At 44.5% G+C, this 23,244-nt stretch overlaps 1 protein-coding gene across 2 annotated transcripts in view; it reads right to left on the bottom strand.

Annotated features, from left to right (window-relative positions):
* Positions 1 to 23,244, bottom strand: part of NIPBL (NIPBL cohesin loading factor) — a 296,004-nt gene that overhangs the window by 144,627 nt on the left and 128,133 nt on the right. For both annotated transcript variants that reach the window (XM_074952486.1, XM_074952487.1), the window contains exons 5-7: positions 6,155 to 6,254; positions 2,629 to 2,780; positions 202 to 362 (exon numbers count right to left, since the gene is read on the bottom strand). In XM_074952486.1, coding sequence (XP_074808587.1) covers positions 202 to 362; positions 2,629 to 2,780; positions 6,155 to 6,254 — 413 coding nt within the window. The remainder of the gene's footprint in view (positions 1 to 201; positions 363 to 2,628; positions 2,781 to 6,154; positions 6,255 to 23,244) is intronic.

Genomic DNA, 23,244 nt, shown 5'->3' with positions numbered 1-23,244 from the left:
AGTAAAACAGTGGTCATTTAAAATACCTTTGAAAACTAAGACCTACACAAACAGAAATTGAAAAATTAATTAAATTGATTACTCCTTTTCAAATGTCAACAGCAACCTAGCAAAATATTTGGTTTTTAGACCAGTCACACAATTCAAATATTTGTCAAACATTTCCCTTCATATAAAAAAATTGTTGGGGGTGTAACATACATCACTACTTAGTCTGTGCACCATCTGTAGGTAGTCTTCATTTGAGCCATGTCTAGAATTATCAGCATGGTGATTAGCTGAATTGCCAGACAACTGACTTGAAACTTTATTTTCATGTATGTTCCTCATCCCACCTGAGACAATGGGACTGGATACTGAAGCTGAAATAAGAAAAAAAACCATAATTATACAAATATTTAATATTAACAGGTTTTCTTAAGTCCAGTTATTGATAATACATGTAAGAGAGAGATCAACGACATGTTTGGCAATCAATTGAATTCACCAGCACTGCTTCAGCAACAAGTACTTGAAGCATTATGCATTAACATTTACCAGGGATTTATGATATTATACCAGTCTGATCAATTCTGTTTACTCAGTGAAATATACTTGTATAATATACAAGATTCTTTAATAAGTTAGACTTGCATTTAGTTACAGTGTCGAAGTTAGAGGCGTGAATAAAGGGTGAACACTTGGGGATCAAGCCAGGAAACAATGCAAATAGCTGTAGAGACATTTGTTAATGACAAATGTTCCACTGGAAAGGAAAAAGGAAAGATCAGAAAAATTCCTTGACTGAAGGTCAAAGATTCTATCATCAAAAGATCAGACTAAAAAGCTCAAGCTATGTCTCAAAAGAAAATGTGAAGCAGCACAACAAGTAGGGAAAACAGTAGGCCTATATTAACAGATATGTACAGAATGCATACTTCCTCATCAAGTCAATGTAACTCATGGCAAATTTTGGCTGTATCTAAAGCATGGAAAAACAGTAATAAAAATTAAAATGGAGAAAGACCAAGAACATTTTATAATTTAGACTGCACATTCTAAATTATTCTAGTGAAATGTATATTTTTGGCCATTTTTCTGGGTGTTTTGGCACAGAATTTGTTCTTGGTCATGTTTGTTTACAAGCTTATATCTTTGTTAGTTACCACAATTGTGAAAATAATATATTACCACAAAGATTAGAAATATTGAACACACATTAAAAGTTCCTTCTCCAATTACCTCACTATGAGATGGGCATATGTAGGAAAAGTATCATTTCTGCTTTCCCCACAAATTCCTTGCAATGCTTTCAGGGGTGGCAACAAGGTCTTCATTCTTCTCTTTTGTCGGTAGCAGAGTAATATTCTGTTCTCCATACCAAGGATGGGACAGAAGCTAATGTTTGATTTGAGTTTTATATGCCTTAGGACCAGTGCTTAATTTTGTTCTGAAAGAATAGTGGGGCTCAAGCAATTATTACACGTTCATAAATGATGCAGCAAGCCCAGAGGTGAACTGCTAAGCCTAGAGGTGCCAGGGCTCAGCCTGGCACAAATTAAGCACTACTTAGGACTTCCCATTTCATGATACCATAGGGTACACAGTCTATCTCCTGAGACACTATTTACTCTAGAATCTTACTAAACGTGAAGCTCCAGAGTGTACAAACTGAAAACAAATACAGGATACCCTTATTGCTTGCTGCGGTTGAGAGGATGGCTAAAAAGCCTCTCCTCTGAAAATTTATGTTAGCCAGGTGTAAGGTTTTGGAACATACTATTAAATATTTTTTGTTGCAGGGATGGAAGGTCATTTCTATACTCAATGGATTCGGCAGCCACTTTTGCCACAGTAAAATCATGGAGAATACTGTGACCCTAATTATAAGTAGAGATAGGCATGAATCAAACCCATCCCAAATGTTAATGGTCAGAGGGAAGCAAGGAGTTTGGAATCCAGATCAAGATCCAGACATTTTGTGCTGGCCCCTATTACTACCAACACCTTTAAAAAAAAAAAAAAAAAAAGACAAATGTGACATCTTTGAACTTTGAGAGGGTTCAAAATCTGTTTTGTGGCTGGGCTGGATCGAACTCAAATCTTCTAACTTACTGTTACAGCCTAACAACTGTTCATTCCCTGAAGTTATACAGGGGGAAAAAAACCTTCATGTTAAGTTTTCATCACTTCCCTTAATACATGAAATAGCGACAGATGATATACATAACATGAAATACAGAACTATCCTACATTTTCACCAAGTAACTAAGCCTTAAGAACAGCTTGTTTCAAGAAAATGCAAGTTATGCTCATAAAATGGTCTTAAAATGTTTGAAAACCATTTAACAATAAAAATTTCAGTTCTGTAAGGTTTTTTGATATTGCTGTATTCTATTTTTCTCCCAAACTGGGACAGAATTCCAGCTGATTTTTTTAAAGGGCAGTTAGGTAATTTTGCAGCCTACTGCACACTTTAGACAAATTTCTGCCTAACTTATTCACACACAGATCCTGCTAACCTAATGCAATTTTGCACATGAACAGTGAGCAGGGTTTGGCCCTTTGAAAGGAATTACAGAACTGTGAAATATCCAAGCAAAGTTAAAGTTATCTTGAGTTCTGAGAATAGAACGATGATCTAATTACCTTGTTGCATCTGAGGGTGTGGTGTATAACTTGGAGGATGTGAATATGGCATGTATCCTGCTGGGCTTTGAGGAGCATATGGACTAGGCACTGGGCTGTTCTGTTGTGCCATAAATCTGTTACCAGAGCTTGTCTGTGGTGGCACAAACCGGCTAAAAACAAAACCCAATTACAAGTTAGGAAATCCATTGTAGGCATCATATTTCTTACACTTATTTTACAAAATTTTACAAGACCAGCCATGTAATCCAGTGGAATCAAGAAACACCTATTAAGAGTAACATTTCTCACAAAATAGTTTACACCTTCTCTGATTCAATTATTTCTTAAGAGCTACATTTGCATTAATCAAAACTAACAGGGGAGAAAAAAATCCATTCATAAGAACTCTACCTAGAAAAAGTAAATAGCTGTTTAAAGTTCTAACCAGGTATTACAGGAAAAATAAAATTTACAGTTTCCAGGCTTACTCATAGCTTACCAAAAACCTGAATGAAAATCAAAACCAAAGTTTAATTTTTCACGTGATGACTAGCTTGATTAGCATTATCAATTAATCCATATATTCATAGGTCTCGTGGCATCTGGAGCATAAATTTGGCAATTCATTTTCAAACAATTCAGTTTCTAAAATATATTGGAGTCCGTTATATCGTTTTTGAAGACTTGTTGATGTCTATAGTTCTGTTACAAAATGCTTTATAGAGCCTGGGGAGCAAATTCCAGCACTTTGAACAAATTTGTGACAAAATTCAGAAAACTAAACTGAATATTAATTCTTTTTGTAATTAAAGTAACATGTCAGAGTGTTTATGTTTGACAATGCACTAGAAATTATTCTTTGGACACTGCCTGACTTAACATTTTAGCCTCACACAAAAGAAAAAAGTAGACAAAATAATAGGCTTTTTCTTCTTGAGAAAATAAACAGGAATTCTTCTTCTGGATACAGTTTTAAAGAAATGACAGTACAGTATGCCTTCTAATGGAATATCAAGCAGAAGTATTAATGAAAATGAGCTAAGATATATGTCCCCCTCTTTTTCCCCTTTTCCTATCTACAGGCAGACTACAATGACCAGACTTTTCAACCAGGTGTTCTGGTCAAAATCCAGATGCTTGGCAACCTTATTTAAGCCTCTAGAAACCAAAGACCTTGCTTTATTCTAAAATATCACAATCTTGTTCCATGTGTCTATAGGGGACTTAAATCACATGATACATAAAACACATGAGTGTTCTATACCACTGAAAACTACCTGAGGCTGGGCAGAAGTCATTATCTTCTGTGTAGTCAAAGAAAACCAAAATAATAGCCAAGTGGACTTTGAGAGGGGGAGGGAGGAGGCTATTCTCATTAGTGAGCACATGCAACTCCCATTAAAATTAACAGGAGTTCAGTGTGGGCACCGAAAGGTAAAAAGATCCTTGAGAGGGCATTCTGATTTGTAATTGTTTAATTTAGCAGCTCGCCGATAAATATATAATACTGTAAATTAATAACTGGACATTCCAATAAGATTTCATAGAACTTTGTTTCTCTGTCAAAACTATACTGCTAATTTTAAGGAGAGTATTACCCACACAAAGAGGACCTAATCCAAAGCCCACTGAATTCAATAAACCTTGGATCCGCCCCATAAAGAGGACATAAATAAAGCAAAAGAGAAAAAGTGATTCAGGCAGTATACATTCTCTTTATAGGGCTAATCCAAGATTTATTGAATTCAGTGGGCTTTGGATCAGGTCCTCTTTGTTTGGGTAGTACTCTCCTCTATTTTAGCAGCAAGTCTGCAACACACTTGTCATAACCAAAAAACTCAACATTCAGCCCTGGAAATAGCTCTTGGATAATGCAAAGAAAGGAGTAACTACGGAACAGGGAATTTGCTTTGTAAATTATTTTTGATATTGTGATTATACACTACAGTATATTTAGCATTATATTTTCCTTGAAGCTTTGTGTTCTTTTAATAGGTAAACAATCCCACCCCCTGACTTTGTTTAAGTAGTGCAGTCATGACCCTTTCCCTGCCGCTCCAAAATATTGTTGATGTCTGATTTTACAACAGCAACTATCAATTACTTGTTATAAACTTAATGAGACTTAGGAGATGTAATGTATAACAGAGTTTTTGAATGGAACAAATACAAAGCAATTGCTTGAAATAAAACTAAAGTTAAGACAAAGACTGAAACTGTAAAACAGGGAAACAGAAAGTACATTTTACAAGAACTTTTTTTTTTCGTCCCAGTACTTTCATGTCTGAAATTTGCCTCTGTTCTCTCTCAATCTTTGTGAAGAGGGTGCTTTATTTTTATTTTTGAGGGTTCGCCTCATTTAGGTGTGCAGCCCAAAATAACAAACACACAGAAAGGGACGTTATAAGGTTGTTACAAGGTGGTTTGTTTGTTAACTTGTAGACAATGCTATATGTAGTTTTATATTAAAAACATATCAGTGACTCCGAATTTTAAGATTTTTTTTAAAAAAAATATCTACAAGAACATTTATTACAATGTAGCCTTCTCAAGGAATAAGACCAGTAAAGAAAACAAGCATTTTGCAAAACTAAAATATTTTCGGAGAGATGGGGCTTGGGGGGAGGGGAGTTGGGTGGTTGGGTTTTTTTGCAATACATAAAATCTAGAAAACTTTCCTCAACACCACTCCAAAAAACAAAAGTATACCTTGAAGGGTGGAACAATTTTATTTGCCAAGTTACATTAAAGTATATAAATGCATTATGTAATGTGCCAAATAAAAGAGTTCTGAAGCTTAACAAAGCAAACTGTTTGTTTGTTAGTTATAAACCAAGGGTGTCAAACATACAGCTCACATGCTGAACCCTTCCCCATCCAGCCCCATCCAAAATTAACAAAGCTATCCAGACTGCAGCTGCCTTTCTTGATGCAGCTTAGAGGAGCTGGTATAGGCAGAGTTGAGAAAGAAGCCTATGTCCGACTGGCCATGGGTACCTGAGCCCGTCCTCTTCTCAGCAGTCCTTTGTAAAGCTGCTCTCACAATGCCCCATTGTATGGGCTTAAATAAGACCTCCTTCCTGTCCCCTTTACCTCAGTTCTGCTGCTGCCGCCAAATCTTCAGGAGTGGGTCCCTTATCTCCCCCCACTTCTGCCCCAGTCCCTCCTGGCACCACAGCCAACCTCCCAATATAGGAGTGTGAGAGAGAATCCTCCAGAGGAGGATTCCCAAATTGAGGCAGAAAGTATGGAAAATTCACCAAAAATTGGTGAGGGGGTCATTGCTCGTTAGGGAATGCACGGAGGGATGAATTAACTAACAAAGGACGGGGGTTTCAATAAATGCATTTACCCTCTTAAAGGTCTGCATTTAAATACCATATTTAACTGTGCTAGCTAAAGAGGCTTGCTCTGTGGTTGGACAAGAATACAATGTTTGCCTCCTGACAGTGAAATTTTTACTTCCGACCCACAGACTCAAAACAAGTTTGACCACCACTGCAGAATGGGTTTGACCCCTCCCCTATTGTAGACACTATATTACCTGGAAGGGCTATGTGAAATAGTGGTTTGTTGATAATTGGAAGATGCAGGACTACCATGCATGGAATTCTGAGAAAGTTTGTACTGTGGCATCATCATTCCTGTTTTTAAAAAAAAAACAAAAAAAAAAACAATGTTACCATATGTATACGTTGTACAGTTTCAACTCTTAGGTTTTTCCTGTTTGAGGAACTACTTTTTATAGGAATATAAAGTGTACACCCACCACATTAATATCCTGCACTTATAATTAAATTAGAAAAAACATTCACACACTCAGCTCCATTTAACATGTATATTTCATATTTATGATACATACTCATAAATGTATGTAATAGATTATATATAGAATTCACTTAAAAAGAAGATCTATATCAGGAATGCATTTCAAAGGTAGTTTCTTATATTTATTAATTTTTTTCCATCTCCTATTCCTGTTGGCAAATACAGACAATGATAACTCTTTGTATTTTAAAATAGGAAACCTGGATTACACATCACAGTTGAGTCAAACAGTAACAATTAATCTGTAATTAAACAATATTTCTTACAGTAGCAAGAAAAACACTTCTAAACTATTAAATTGGGTGGGAGGATTGGGTTGATATGACGGGTCTAAAGCCAAGTAAAAAAAAGAAATTATTGTTCTCCAACAGTATTTCCCAAATGACAGCACAGATAAATATGGCTTTACAGTACTACCCATGAAAATGAACTACTAATAAACCAGTGGCCTGTAACACACATCCAATATTGTTTATTTTTTCCAATATATTTATAAGTGTTTTTGTGCTTTCTAGTAAGCATCATACAATCAAACAAGAAACATTTTTTAAAAAACCAGTCAAATACTGCATACAGCCATGCAGTAATTTAAAAGACCTTGTACAAGAATAAATTGCAATAGCCCCCAGGGCAAAACACACTATCCACAAAGGAATCAATTCCAAAATACAGTAAAAGCTGTTTTATCCAGCATGTTGGGAGACTGGGGGGTGATGGAAGTGAAAAATGCCGGTTAACTAAGAGGGAGGGAGTTTCGATGCCGGGGGGGCGCTGGGTATGGGTTCTGGGAGGGAGTTTGGGTACGGGAGTGGGCTCGGGCAGGGGGTTAGGGTGCAGGATGAGGTGCAGGGTGCCGGATCCAGGGGGCGCTCACCTTGGGCAGCTCCACGCAAATGGGTACCTGTTCTGGCTGCTCCTAGGAGGAGCTGCAGCAGGCAGCTCTGCACGCTGCCCCTGCCCCACCCCGCACGCTGGCTCTGCAACTCCCATGGGGGAAACAGCCAATCGGAGCTGCGGGGGCTGAGCCTGCGGGCAGAGGCAGTGTGCTGAGCCACCTGCTGCACCTCCGCCTCGGAGCAGCTGGGACAGGTCGCCACCTGAGGTGAGCGCCCGCTGGATCCGGCACCCCACACTCCCTCCCGTGCCCCAACAGGCTGCCCCGAGCCCCGTCCCCAAACTCCTTCCCAGAGCCTGTGCTCCACACTCCTTCCCATGCCCCAACCTCCTGCAGGGTGCCACGCCAACCGGACTATAAACCGGAAGATCAGAGCTTTCCGGTTGGTGAAGTGCCGGATAAAACAGCTTTTACTGTAATAAGAGCATGGGGTTGGAGCGGGAAAGGAAACAAAGCTGAACTGAAATGAAAGAAAGTGAAGGAAGGAAATAAATGTAAAAATAGACCAAGTTAAATAAGGCAAACTTGTAGCATGGTTTAAACTTTATCCTGTGAGGGACTCCAGCAGATCTCTTGCCCCCTTCAACTGAATGCCCCCAGCAGAGAAATACATTTCTCAACCCAGTTCTGATTCAGCCTTAACTTACTAGTTGCAAACACCTGTATCCAGTGGTGAGCTGGAGCCTGTTCACACCGGTTCACTAGAACTGGTTGTTAAATTTAGAAGTCCTTTTAGAACCGGAGGCAGAGCGGAGGTGAGCTGGGGGAGGGGGGGGCGCGTGAGGAGGGCAACCTGCGCCACAGCAGGTAACCCGGGAGGCACGCAGGGGAACCGCTTCCCACCCCAGCTCACCTCCGTCTCCCTAGGCCTGAGCGCGAAGCCGCCGCCTGCTTCTCAGCCCTCCCAGGCTTCCCGCACGAACAGCTGATTTGCGGGAAGCTGGGGGGATGGAGAAGCAGAGCGGGGTGGAGCATTCAGGGGAGGAGGCGGAGTGGAGGTGAGGTGAGCTGGGGCCGGGCGTGGAGCAGGGCGGGGAGCTCTGCACCCACCAAATTTTTCCCGTGGGTGCTCCAGCCCCGGAGCACCCACGGAGTCGGCGCCTAAGGCTGCTCCCCCTGCCCCCCCCCCCAGCTACGCTCCCCCGCCCCTAGGAGCCAGAGGGACCTGCCAGATGCTTCCTGGGAGCTGCCCCAGGTAAGCACCACTGGGACTCCCCACCTCGCCCCCCCCCCCCCCAGGTCCCTCTGGCTCTTAGGGGCGGGGTGGGCACCCACTACGGTGGCCCATGAGACCCTCCTGCCCAGTTCTGGGGGCAGTCAAGGGACAGGGGAGGGGGGCATCAAGGAATGCAGGGGGTTGGATGGGGCAGGAGTCCCCGGGTGGCGGGGGTGGGCCACAACCCCCTCGTGGGGTGAGGAGGGAACCAGTTGTTAAGATTTTGGCAGCTCATCACTGCCTGTATCTGTCAGGAAGGAACACAGGGCAAAAAGGCAATCTGTTAAATCATTTGGGCCTGGATTATGAAGCGCTTTATATATGAAAACCATGAATTGTATCCCTAGGTATACAAACAGCTAGCATCTATCATGAAGGGTGAGTGTAACTGTGATGTATTGAAACTGTTAAAATTGTGATCTATCACTTCAGAGTCTCAGGGGTTTTCATAATCCTGTTTGCAGGCAGGGGGAGACTCTAGGGAAGCATGTAATCTGGACCTAGCAGCACTCAGTCTGCAGAGAGCTTAGAATACAGGGGGATGAGTTGTACTTCTGTGTTAGGGAGAAGTATGCTTTGTTTCTCTGCTTTGGAATTCTTCATGCATTATCGTTCTGAATTCTAAGAAAAAGTAGTGTTACACTGCAACCTATCCACAATGGTATCTAGGTTTTTATCTAACTTCCTAGAGTGTATGCCATGGACATAGCAATAACCCACTATCATGCCTATCCTAAGGAGCAAACAGCAGCTGTGTTTTGTAACTGTTCCAAACTCTGTATCATTTCAATATAAACTCAGTTATGGAGCATTACAGAAGTAGGAGTATGAATGGGAAATAAGTTATTTTTACCTGGAAATGTCCTTTCCTAGACCTTTGAATAACTACCTGCTATGATGAAGTAGGGAAACAAAATCTAAGGTGTGACCTGTATGTGGTTTTAAACGTCCTCTTAGAAATCATATCCTGAGTAGGTAGCTACCAAAGCTGTAATAAACACTGACTAAACTTTAAGTTAGCAAAAGCACTTCATAACAACTTTGGAAAATTAGCCAATTAAATGGGTGGGTCACCCTACTACATAAGGGGTTTGAGAAGGGAAGTTCATAAGTTGGGGGGAGGGTCCATTATGTCTTCAAAATGGGATGTTCATAGTGACTGCAATTCCTGGGATGGTGAATGATTAATTATATACATATTTCAAGTCTCAGGGACATGACCAGTTGCTGAAATATAATTTGTTGTAAAATTCTCCTACCAAAAGCTAACAGCAGACGACAACATGGACACTAGTGTCTTCAAAACAAAGTTATTGCTTTGCAGATTTCCTTAAAATGAAGCATTCAACCCTTCTGACCATCAAATCTCTGCCATTTCCCAGCTGAGTGTGCATCAATACCCACAAATGGAGTCGCCTCCCTACCTTTGCAAGTTTCCAAGACTCTTGATTTAATCCATCTTCCTATTAGGCTGTTTTTACCAGATGGCTAGCTGGTACAGAACATGACTTTAATTTCTGGAGGCCTCAAACTTGGACAGATATATTTTGGTCACCCTTCTAGCATCTAAGGTGTTCAAGGGACTCAGAAGGACAGTAATACCTCCACCCTTTTGTCCTGAGGAAGAAAAAGTTAACTTTCAGCATTAATCCTGGGTCCGTTGTGATAAGAATCTCATCCTGTAGTACTGAGGCGCCATGGATAAAGACACATTTCCAAAGCTCTCTTTGAAGAAGTGATAACAGTTAAGGAGGAGATCCTGATTATGAGGAAAAAAAGCAGGGCTTGCCAGGTGCCTGTTAACCTGGGAAGGATTTATCAATGATGTTGTCCTTAGTAAATGGAGGAAATACTGGTGGCTAGCAATCAGCTCAGTTCTTTCCCAGCTCACCATGCTCAAAATTGCTGAAGCGTGTTTTGTAAGGGTATGTGGTTTTGGACCTATAAATAAGGTACACTGCATGTACTCCAGGTTATGCTTTATATTTGCAAATTATGCACGTGTGTCATTTATAACAGGAGTATCTGAATTCCGCTTGTGTGTATTGATTTCTTTCAAGAAAACATAAGCATAGCAGAGAGTTTTGGGGAGTTCCTGGAGAACTCATTTTCTATTTTTCGAATTCTAGGCTTGAAGACAGCAAATTAGGGCTTTGGTGGGTGGATTTTTGGCACAATTGCCAGGTGGTCTGATTTGAGGCTGCATTACCAGAGGGGTAATCTGCATCTGGATTAAGTCTAAGAACCATGTCACCAAGTGAAGTGAGGCACAATTGTTACTGAGACTTGGTTCTGCTGTGATCTTTTTAGTTATGGATTGTCTTGGGAAGAACACATGGAGAGTGGCTCCAAGGGTCATGAAAAGCAGCATCTTTCACTACTGCTTCTAAGTCCCCATCTCGTTAAGGATATATGAGTTTCTGACATTGAGGTGAATCCGTTTAAGCTCAGCAATCTGAAGACTTGGGTGACACAATGACTCTCTCACTCAGGAACTATTCACCCTGGATCTCTCACCATCCTGCTAATCCAGTCCATTATAATATGCATCATCTGATATGTAGGGTCCAAAGTATATGCAGGCTTTCTCCCATTTCAATAGTGAGCTGGCCTCCTTGTGAAGAGTTCAAAACTTTGTTCCCCCTTGTCTGTTCACATATCCCATTGTGTAGCCTTGCCCGTCATGACTGGTACAGACACATTCTGCAGGTCTAGACAGATAGATAGGTCCATCAATGGCTATTAGCCAGGATGGGCAGGGATGCAAAACCATGCTCTGAAATGTCCCTAGGCTCTGTGTGCCAGAAACAGAGAATGGGCGACAGGGGATTGGCAACTTGATGATTACCTGTTCTGTTCATTCCCTTTGAATTACCTGGCATTGGCCATTGTTGGCAGACAGGATACTGGGTTGGATGGACAATTGATCTGACCCAGTATGGCCATTCTTATGTTCTTAGAAGTGAAGTAGCATGGCCCTAATTGCTTCAAGCTCCACCACTTTATATGTTTTTGCTGTCCATTAGTCCATGTGTCCTGCGTTATCTGACACTTTAAAAACGAGTCCCAAAACTGAGCAAGCTTGAAATTGGTTGTTACTGCCATTTGACCAAACTACAACATTAGGTGGCCTGAAATGAACCTATGGAATGGGTCCACCAGTGCAACAACTGGAGCATAGAGTGTGAAACCTCTTCCTTGTAGCTGAAGTTGGACAAAACTGAAGACTCAGGAAGCAGGATTTTTGTACTGACTTCACATGGAAACATTACCATTGAAGAGTTTCCACACACAATATTAGCATGCTGCTGAGTTGCATTCGGGCTCTGACTGATGCCATGGGTGCAACTGACAGCTGTTGAATTAGGTCCAGATATTTTCTTGTTTCTCATTGGAAATGACAACCTTATCTTTGGTTACTATTGTATTATGTCCAGAATTACTTGCAGGTGTTGCTGCCAGATCATACTTCTTCATGTTCACCACAAACTCATACTCCTCTAGGAAGATTACAATTGATTTTGTGACTTTTATGCCCTTTAAGAAGGACTTTGATTAGAAGGTGATGCCATTTGCAAGAGACAGTCAAAATTCTCTCATCCAGTGTTCATATTATGGTGGGGGAGAGAGGGGAGTAATCTGATAACATTGTCACGCCTAATTTTTACAAGTTATTTTTCTTAGTGCATAAGCACTGTTTTTTGAAGAAATGCTGTATTTTTACCACCTTTTAGGGGAGCTGTTTCAGGTAGCAGGGGATTAAAGTTCTCTGCTTTAATCTCTCTAGAGTCAATTCTTGGAGTAGAGTTGCTGCCTGGGAATAGGGCATTGGTATTTTGGCTAAGATTCCTGAAAGAGGTGATTCCCTGCTTGCTGTTTGACCATCTCTGTGTAGGGACTGGTGTATGTATCGTAAATAAAGCCAGTTATATTAAGAAAATTTCTAGACTCTGCATCACTGATTTCTCCTCCAATGGGAAACTGACCTGGCAAGGCCATTTATTCTGCTACTGTTCAGCAGTGGGGAGGTACAGGTGTCTGAAGCCAGATAGAGTTCCTAATGAGAAACTATGAGTTGTTATTCCTGTTGCACTGAGATGAACATGTAGTGGAAGAGCTCAGAGAAATCAGAGCTGCCCAAGAGTCAATAAATTCCCCTACTGGACCAACTTCTGTTGGTGAGAAAGAGAAGCTTTTGAGCCTACACAGTGGTCAGATCATGACCTGAGTTCTGTGTATGCTCAAAAGCTTGTCTCTCTCATCAACAGAAGTTGGTCCAATAAAAGATATTACCTCACCCACCTTGTGTCTCTAATATCCTAGGACCAGCACAGACACAACAACACTACATACAATAAATCTCTCTGTCCAGTAATTATATCAAGAACTGAGGAAGGACCTAAAACAGGGCCTGAAGGCCTGGCAAGATTACCAGTCTGAGTCACAGATTTCTCCTGCCATAGTAAATGAACCTGCAAGGCATAGAAATCTGCTACTGCTCAGCACAGGTCCTACACTGCTATGGCTATGCTGAAGTTCCCACCAGTTTTGACACTGGAACAAACTTAACTGATGCTTTTAAACTAGTTTGTATTTTTTGGTAAGTTTATCCAGTGTAGGCAAGACACATGAAAGACATTCAGGTGATCTCTTTGCAACTCAAATCCTTGCATCCACCACTAGACTATCTACTTTTAACTAATGTGGGGAGTGATTGGGCAGCCCTGTGAAGTTGCACCCTGCAAAATAAGAGAAAAGGAGACAGAGAGATGTGCTAACTATAAAAGCCATATTTATGAATTTCAGAAGATGCATTTCCTGTAAGAGTAAAGAGAGAGTTCTAGAACTGAGCTGCCTTCTCTTCTTTTTGAATGTATCTATGCTAGAAAAATTAATAGGCATATTATAGTAGTAGCTCATAATGGTACAACTCTGCAACTTTAACTGAACAAGTCTAATGACATAGTGGCAAATGCCTAAATTCTATCTATATCAGTGCTATATCAATACAACTGCATCACTGATGGCAATAACTGAAATAAAGGTACAAATATTTCTTGTATAGATAAATCCTGTTCCCACTCCTCCCTCTTTTCTTGTTCAGCAGGGAAGAGATCGGATAATCCTCTTGGAATGCAGCAGTTACTACCTACCTGGTAGGTGTGAAGTTCTGCATTCCAAGAAGATTAACAGTTTAACTAGCTGAGAGTTGGAGTGAAAGTCTCTCTAATTGCACTGAAGAAGTTTGAGAGTGTCTATCATTTTACTATAGAGGCATTTTCACTATATCCAATAATATGGGATGAAAAATCCTTGACTCCCACTAAACTTGTGTAATTGGGCTTTATGTGGTTGTCTTGTACAAGTGCTGGTGGAGGAGAAACTGCACTGTCCAGCTGAGGGGTACATGAACAGCAGTTCACTGCCCCTGCTTCATTCTTGGATGGGTGGGGGGAGTAGAAGAGGGTGCAGGGATGCCGGAGGGGGGATGGGTGTCAGTGATAGGAACCCCCAAAATTGACCATTCAGACCATACTAATATCAGGAAGATAACTATAGCATGAAGGGCCTTTCACAGGCCACCATTTATACACTTTTCACTGTATATATAAAAGAAAGAGTTGGCAAGTCAAATATTAAACCTATACGAAGCAAACAGAAAACTGACAAAGTATACACATTTTTTGAGGAGAGAATGATTATTTTAGAATTTACAAGTAAATCCATTAGTTTATGAGTTAATTGAAAACTTAATTTGTAATTTCTTTGACCTGAATGACTTTAATTGCAGAACATGCAGACTTTTCCACTCTTTTGAATATAAATTAATTTTGAAATTAGATTGAATTTAAACTAAATTAATGACTTTTTCAATCCACTGTTATGATTATAAAGGCTACAGGTGGCCAAGTAGAGCTCATAACTGTTGGCCACCGTGACTGAGAAAGTTCAAGCAATTACTATCCTTCCTCTATAGCAATTATGAATGCAACAATTGTACTGGGTGTAATGATTCTGAAAGAGTCTGAATATGTGTCAGAGTTCTCACTGGTAGAACACCTGGCCCACCTGTCACTTCTCTTTAAAGGTTCTCTTGCCACACATGTTTGGGCATGTGTACTTGAAAGGCTATGGCTTTGAGGCCTCTGCACCAATATGCACGAGTCAGCACTGCTGTGGAAACAGAGGGAGGAATGCCTGGGAAACAGTTAAAGCACAGGTTTCAGAGTAACAGCCGTGTTAGTCTGTATTCGCAAAAAGAAAAGGAGTACTTGTGGCACCTTAGAGACTAACCAATTTATTTGAGCATAAGCTTTCGTGAGCTACAGCTGTAAGGTGCCACAAGTACTCCTTTTCTTTTTAGTTAAAGCACAGAAACACTGCAACTTGGGGACTGGCTTTCCCCCATCTCTCTACATATTGCTAATCACACTAACACAACCTCCTAAAGTAATAAGTCAAATTGCAAATTAACAGCCAGCTTCAGTTAGCCTGTTCAGCTCTGGTGAGCCAAAGCAGCTATAAACCCAACTTTTATTGGCTAATACACTCTGGTTACTTTGCACTGAACTGGTATGCAAGTAAATCTCCCCTTAATATTAAAATAAAAAAAATTAATGTTCACACTATGCATCTTTAAAATATTATAAATATCAGATAGTAGCATTCCCTTTGGGTTTCTTGTTTACTGTTTGTGTATGAATTTTTAAAAAAACAGTTACATACCTTTTTCATTAACGGTTGTTCCTTTGAGATGTGTTGCTCATGTCCATTCCATTCTAGGTGTGCGCACACCCATGTGCATGGTCATCAGAGATTTTTTCCTTAGTAGTATCCATAGGATCAGCTGTGATTCCGCCTTGAGTGTCATGCTCATGTGTCGGTATATCAGGCACCGCTGGCCCCACGTCCTCCCAGTTCCTTCTTGATGACAACTCCGACAGGGGCAGGAGGGCAGGTAATGGATTGGACATGAGCAACACAGCTCACAGAACAACAGTTATGAAAAAGGTGGGTAACAGTTTTTTCTTCTTAGAGTGCTTGCTCAAGTCGATTACATTCTAGGTGACTCACGAGCAGTATCAACGGAGGCGGGCTCATAATTCACAGTCTTGCAACTTGCAGCACTGCTCTGCCAAAGCCAGAGTCATCTTGAGACACTAACGTGTGGACAGACAACCAGGCAGCAGCCCTACAGATCTCTTGGATTGATACCTGTGGCAGGAAGGCTGCTGACAACACTTGTTCCCTAGTCGAGTGTGTTTTCACAATCACCAGCGGAGGCGCTTTCGCCAGCTCATAGCAGTAGTGGATGTAGGCTGTGATCCAGGACAAAATCCTCTGAACAGATACTGGGCGACCCTTCACTCTGTCTGCCACTGCAATGAACAACTGCGTTGACTTACGGTATGGCATTGTTCTATCTATGCAGAAGACAGCACCCTCCTGACATCCAGGGTGTGTAGCTTGCGCTTCTCATCTGATGCAAAAGGCTTTGGAAAGAAGACGGGCAAGTATATGTCCTGATCAGTATGAAAATGGGAAACAACCTTGGGCAGAAACGCTGGGTGCGGTCGCAGCTGGACCTTAATCCTTGTAGAAGACCGCATAAGGTGGCTCCGAAGTAAGGCCCCTGATCTCGGACACCCTGCAGGCTGATGTTATAGCAACGACAGCACACAATTCAAGTCCGGGGGGGGGGGGGGGGGGAGAGAAGGGGGGCTGGAGAGATGCTGGAAGTGTGAGTACAGATGCTCCAAACCTTTCAAAAACCATGTTGTCATGTCGTGAGTGAAGCTCGACCTGCTGTGGAATGGGAGGATGGAAAGCTGAGATAGCGGCCAGATGGACCTTGACTGATGGCAGGAGTTTGAGGTGCAGCAGATAATCCAGGATCTCCCGCAGCAGGGCCTGCTCAACCCGAATACGCCATTCCGAGACCCAGCATGTGAATCTATTCCATTTGGCCAGGTAAATCACTCTGGTGGAGGGTTTCCTGCTACCCAGCAAGACCTGCTCGACATGGGCTCAGCATACCCATTTGTCCGTGCTTAGCCATGCAGTAGCCAAGCTGTCAAGTGCAGGGCCACTAGATTTGGATGCAAAAGGCTGCCATGGTTCTGTGACAGCAGATCTAGGCAGAGGGGCAGCTGCAGCAGGGCAGCTACCAAAAGGCTCAGCAACGCGCCAAACCAGTGCTGGTGAGGCCACGCAGGGACTATTCGGATAATTTTCACCCTATTTTGCCTGATCTTTACAAGGATTCTATGAATCAGTGGCACTGGCGGGAAGGTGTACATTGATGACCATGGAATGAGAAAGGCATCTGACAGGGAGTGCCCGTCCATTCCCAGGATTGAACAGAACACTTGGCATTTTCTGTTCTGCCTGGACATGAACAGGTCCACCTGGGTAGTCCCCCACCTCTGGAAGATTATGCTGACCACCTCCAGATGGAGCGACCACTCAAAGTGAGAGGAGAAAGTCCTGGTGAGGTGATCCTGGTTCCAGACAGGTGCACAACTATCAGATGAATGGCCGCACACAAAAATCCCAAAGGCAGAGAGTTTCTTGACGAAGGGCTGAAGACCTGGCACCTCCCTGACTGTTGATGTAACACATCACGGCAGTGTTGTCCATCAGGACCTGCACCACCTTGCCATTCAGATGGGGCAAGAACACCTGGCAGGCCAAGCGAACTGCTCTGAGCTCCCTGACGTTGATATGGAGGTCCAGGACATCCCACAACCAGCAGTCCTGGGTGCTCAGCTCGCCCAGGTGGGCTCCCCAATCCAGGTCCGAAGCACTGGAGACCAGGGTCTGCGACGGGGATGGGGTCATGAAAGGGACTCCCTCCATCACCAACTCAGGGTCCAACCACCAATCCAGAGATTACCCAATGTGGTCCGGATCCTGACTATCAGGTCTAGGTTATGCCTGTTGGGAATGTAGACCGACACCAGCCACGCTCGCAGCGGCCAGAGATGGAGCAGAGCATGGCTGACCACATATGTACACACAGCCATCTGGCCCAACAGCTACAGGCGGGTGTGAGCCGTGGTGAGCGGGTGGTTCTTTACATGGGAGATCAGATCCGACATGGCCTGAAAACGCACTTCCGGAAGGAAGGCTCTGGCTCGCGTGGAGTTGAGAACCACCCCCAATGAACTCTATTCACTGGACGGGAGTTAAGGTGGATTTTTTTCTCATTTATTAACAGGCCCAGAGTGTGGCAAGTGGCATGCACCAGATCGAGGCTCCTCTGCACTTGTTCCCAAGACCTGCCCTTGATGAGCCAGTCATCGAGATATGGGAAAACCTGGACCCCTAGGCATTTCAGATAATGCCTAGCACCATACATTTTGTGAACCCCCTGGGGGCCGATGAGAGGCCAAAAGGCAGCAATGTGAATTAAAAATGGCGCCAGCCTGCTACGAAACTGAGGAAGCATCTGTGACCTGGAATATGGAAATAAGCATTCTTTAAGTTGAGGGCACTGTATCCATCTACCGGATTCAGGAAGGGGATGATGGAGGCCAGGGAGACCATGCAAAACTTCAACTTTTTGAGAGACTTGTTGAGACCCCCCTTTTTGCCATCAGAATTAGGAAATAGCCGGAACAGAAACCTTTTCCTTTCATGTCCTGAGGGACCTCCTCCACCGCCCCCAGGCACAGGAAGTTCTTGACCTCTTGAATGAGGAGTTGTTTGTAAGAAGGGTACCTGAAGATGGATGGGAAAAGGGAGGGTTGGAGTGGGGGCGGCTGAAAATCGCAAGATATAGTCACGAGTTACTATGTCCAGCACCCCGAGGTGACCCACAACCAGGCCAAACAGTAGAGACTAAAACAATTGAGGAAAGGACAGGGTGGCTCCAGGGAATTGACTGGGGTGTCACTCTTGAGCACACCTTCAAAATGAGCTTCTGGCCCCCAGGATGCTTCGCTGGCCTGGGCTGCACAGGTGAGAGGGAGGAGAAAGAGAGGCGATGATGAAAACTCAGGTCTCTATCCCTCCTCCTAACAGACCCCTGACAAGGCTGCCAAGGCCTTAGCGGTGGGGGTGGCCAGAACTGCTTCTATGCAGACTGAGGTGTATACATGCCCAGTGAGTGAAGGGTGGCCCGAGTGTCCTTCAACCCATGCAGTCTCGCATCTGTTTGTTCGGAGAACAGACCACTCCCATCAAATGAGAGGTCCTGGACTCAGGTCTGCATCTCTTGGGAAAGACCGGAGGTCTGCAGCCAGGAGCTGTGCCACATAACCACCCTAGCTGCCGAGTCCGCAGTGTTCCACGACATCTGGAAGGAGCACTTAGCCGCCGCAGTGCCGTCCGCCACCAGGGTGCTGAATTCATAGGCCAAACACTGTGGAAGGGACTCTCTGAACTTATGGAGGGAGTCCCATAAATTAAAATTCTCTCTACCCATGGTTCACCACCCGGAATTGCAGGCTGGCAGTGGACTAAATTTTTCTCCAAAAAAGGTCCAATCTTTTGGCCTCTATTTTTGGGAGTTGAGCTGATGTGCCCCTGCTTGTCTTTTTCGTTGGCCGCAGAGAAAACCAACAAGCCCAGAGGTGGGTGGGTATAAAGGTACTCAAACTCTTTGGCTGGGAGAAAGTACTTCTTTTCAGCCCTTTTGGAGGTGGGAGGAATGGAAAACAGGGTTTGCCAGAGGGCCTTTGCAATTTTGAGGACCCGGTCATGCACTGGTAGTGCAACACGGACCAGGGTAAAGGCTGAGAGGACACTGAACAAGGTGTCTGCCTGTTTGGCCATCTTCTCCACTTCTACGCCCAAGTTCTTGGCCATCCATTGAAGCAGGGCCTGGTGTTCTTTAAAGTCATCAGGTGGGCTGGCCAGCAAGGGTCCCGCGACCACCTTGTCCAGAGATGAAGATGATGACTGTACCACTGGGGGAGGCCCTGGGGCATTGTCCCCTGTGGGGGAGGGAGGTTTAGGGGAGCAACTTGTTGCTCTGAGGCAGAGGCAGATGAGCGGTGCAAAGCGGGAATCGTCATGACCAGAACACCCCATGCGCTCCAATAAGGCCACCGTGCTGGCCACTAGCCATGCTGACAAGGTGGCGCCGTCGATGTAGACACGGCCTCGGAAGCCTAATTGCACCAATGGAGTGTGGGTGAGGGGCTGAACTGCCCTTCCGTGCTGGAGGAATCCTAGTTCGGTGACCATGGTGGGGCCGTCGACGCTTGCGTCTGCCTGCTCACCGTCGAACACTGGTGCCTGGAATGAGAGGATCGGTGCTGGTATTGAGGAGATCGGTGCCTGGGTGACTGGAGCTGTGACAGGGAGCGCTCCCATGGGGCAGGTGACCAAGATCTGCACCAAGAGGACGACCGGCTGGAGGACAAACAGCTCCCGGTGGTACGGGGACCGGTGCCCTCCCCCTAGGTGATCCATGTTGAGATGGCAGGGATCACGATTGTGGTAACGGTGACCAAGGGTGATTCCCAGAGGATCTGGGCTGCGACTCCAGAATCTGTGGTGCAGAGGACAAGAGCAATGCCTTGTCTTGGGGGATCAGCAGCACTCCACTGCCCCAAGGGGTCTTAGTAGTTGGCTTGCCCTCATAGGGAGACTCTGCAGTTTCCTGCAATATGGGCGGAGGTCTCTGGCTCTCTCGGTGCCAAGGAAGCTTGGGAAGGCATGCATGCCATCAGGAGTTTGGGTCCCCTACTGCTCCCAGGAATTGGTGGTGGATCCTTTAAGGGGCTAAGGGAGGCACGTACACATGGTTCCTTTGCCCGATGGCCCTTCTTGCCCGGTGCCGGGGACTATGCATCTGTGTTTTCTTCTTGGGCACCAGATATGGGGAGTGGTGCCGGGTGGTGCCAGGGGTGTGCTGCACACCGAGACCGAGATATTAGGTGAGTCTTGGCAGGATGGCTCAGATGCCGGACAAAGGGTAGCCTCCATGAGGAGAGCCCGCAAACAAATATCCTGCTCTGAGTCCTGGCTCAAAAATATTTTCAAATATGACATTTGTCCTTCACATGTGATTCCCCCAAGCATTTGAGGCAGTTGCCATGGGGATCACTTACAGGCATAGGCCTATTATTGTCCACACATGGCTGAAGCCCCAGAGACCAGGACCATGCCCCATCTGGGGCGAAGTAGGACTCTAACTTCTAACTACACTTAACAGCTACTTGACACTGACTACTATATACAAACTATTTACAAGGCCCGAAGGCTTGAAGTTAGAGGAGGCGAAACTGCTAGCCCTTGCTATGCAAGGAAAGGTGCTCTGACCAACCACCACAGGTGGTAAGAAGGAACAGGGAGGGTGTAGAGTCGGCATTGCCTGATATACCAAAGCATGAGCGTGGCACTCAAGGGGGCGCTACACCTGGCCCTATGGATACCACTAAGGCAAAAATCTCTGACAACCACACACAGGGGCACACGCACATCTAGAATGGAATCAACATGAGCAGCACACTAAGAAGAACCAAGGGCATGCAAAGAAAAAGCTATGCTAAAATGGAGATGCTGTTGACAGTATTTCAGTAATTATCCCCAAACTATGTATTACAAACCCGGATTTGAGTTAAGGTGAAACTTAAAAGAAATCTAAATATTTTAATGTATAGAAATGCACAGTTAAGGAATCCAAAACGATCATAATGCTGCCCTTTTTCACTAGGAGGGTGGTGAAACACTGGAATGCGTTACCTAGGGAGGTGGTGGAATCTCCTTCCTTAGAAGTTTTTAAGGTCAGGCTTGACAAAGCCCTGACTGCGATGATTTAGTTGGGGATTGGTCCTGCTTTGAGCAGGGGGTTGGACTAGATGACCTCCTGAGGTCCCTTCCAACCCTGATATTCTATGATTCTATGCCTCTACTGACACCATGGGGGACAGAGGAAAATGTGTAAAAAAGCCCCCTATTTTTAAAAATCAGTTTAATCTAGTGTGAGGCCACAAACACTGAAATCTCAATCATAGCTTTATTGTTATTGCATTGCATTACTAAAAGATGGAGTTAAATCTTAGGTGTACATTTCTATATCTAAAAATATTTGAATTTCTTTTAAGTTTAACATTGAGATTCCTGGGTTTGCGGAGAATCTACTACATCACTTTAAAAAAAAAAAAATCTTGCAAACCTTTCCTGAACATATAAGTTCACTGAACAGTCAGAATGTAGTAATGGAAAGGAGAATCATTGCTTATTATGAATGTGAAATTAGTTATTTAAAATGAGAAGAACTCAACCCTGAGGAACCTTGTTAGTCCATACTCTAGAGTTAGACCAGTGGTTCCCAAAATTTAACAGCCTGCAAACCTCTTTCACTAAATTGTGAAATCTCGTGAACCCCCTCCTAAAAATGAGTATTTCCAAGGATTTAAGTTTAAATTTCCTCTGCACTCCACAATCCATGGGGCTCCTGCTGATGGACCCCCTTGACCGCCCCCGTCAACTGAGCTCCACTGAGCTCGGGCTGAAGGTTCTGCTGACTGCCGGGGCTCAGGCTGCCAGCCCCAACTGCCCGGCCCCACTATCCTTGGGGCTCGGGCTGCCAGCCCCGTGCGGAGCGCTGGGGTTCGGGCTGCCAGCTCCCCCGCTGACGGGGGCAGGGCTCGGGCTGCTGGCTCCCCCGCTCTCCCTGGGGCTCGGGCTGTCTGCCCTGCAACCGGGTCTCACCTGCTGCCTCCAATGCCCGGGGTCCTCTGGCCGCCATGAGTGAAATTTTTTTGGCGAACCCCCTATAACGTTCTACGATCCCCAGTTTGGGAACCACTGAGTTAGACTCAAAGAAGGAGTGTCCTCATGAAGCTATACAGAATTTTGATCATGGTCTGTTGAAATGCTCTACAGCAGAATTTTTCACATGTTGCTCTTTGTACAGAAGTTGGACTACAAACAGACTGTGTGGTGATGTGATTCAGTTTGTTCATATACCTTGTTAACAGTAAATATCTCGGAAAAACCCACGACATAAACCAGAAATAATGGAGTACATCAGGGTTCTCAACCTTTTTCTCTCTAAGGCCCCCTCGACATACTATAAAAATTCCAGGGTCCAGCAGGGGTGGGGGGCCTCGGGACAGGGGCCCTGGGCATGGGCCGTAGTTTGATTTCTATTTCAGGGGCCAGTGGGGCTCAAGCCACCTCCACATGGCGGGGTCTAGGGAGGGAATGCTACCTCCACCCCTGACTCACTGCAGCAGGCCACCCTTCCTGTCGGGAGGGGTGGGGGGGGAAGGAAGGGAACGTGCAACCAAAAATTATAACTCAAAGGTGGGGGGCTCAAAAACTTTGGAAACAGCTTAGGATGCAGGGAAGGGGTAGCTTGGGGATGTGGTGCAGACAGGGGGTAGCTCAGCTTGCAGGGAGGGGGTAGCTAGGGGCTGTGTGCACACAGGTAGTGGCTGTGGGTCCAATCAGGGGAGTGGCTAGGAGCTGTGTGCAGGTGGGGGTAACTCAGGGTGCAGCGAGAGGGATACTAGGGATTGTGTGCAATCCAGGCATAGCTTAAGGTGTAGGGAGGGCATAGCCTCAAGTTGTGGGGAGAGGGGTATTAGGGGCTGTGTGCTGGGAGGATTGCCCTGCGATCCCTGTTCCCGGAGGGGTCTGCCAGACATGGAGCTGGGTCTCCCCACCCAGGGGGCTCTTACCGGCTGCCTCTGAGGGAGCAAAAGGGGCTAGGAGCTGAGGAGCATCATCAGCC

This window comes from Natator depressus, chromosome 5 (assembly GCF_965152275.1).
Source record: "Natator depressus isolate rNatDep1 chromosome 5, rNatDep2.hap1, whole genome shotgun sequence".
Lineage (NCBI taxonomy): Eukaryota > Metazoa > Chordata > Testudines > Cheloniidae > Natator > Natator depressus.
The sequence above is the reverse complement of the archived record's forward strand: the minus strand, read 5'-3'. Positions and strand labels throughout refer to the sequence as shown.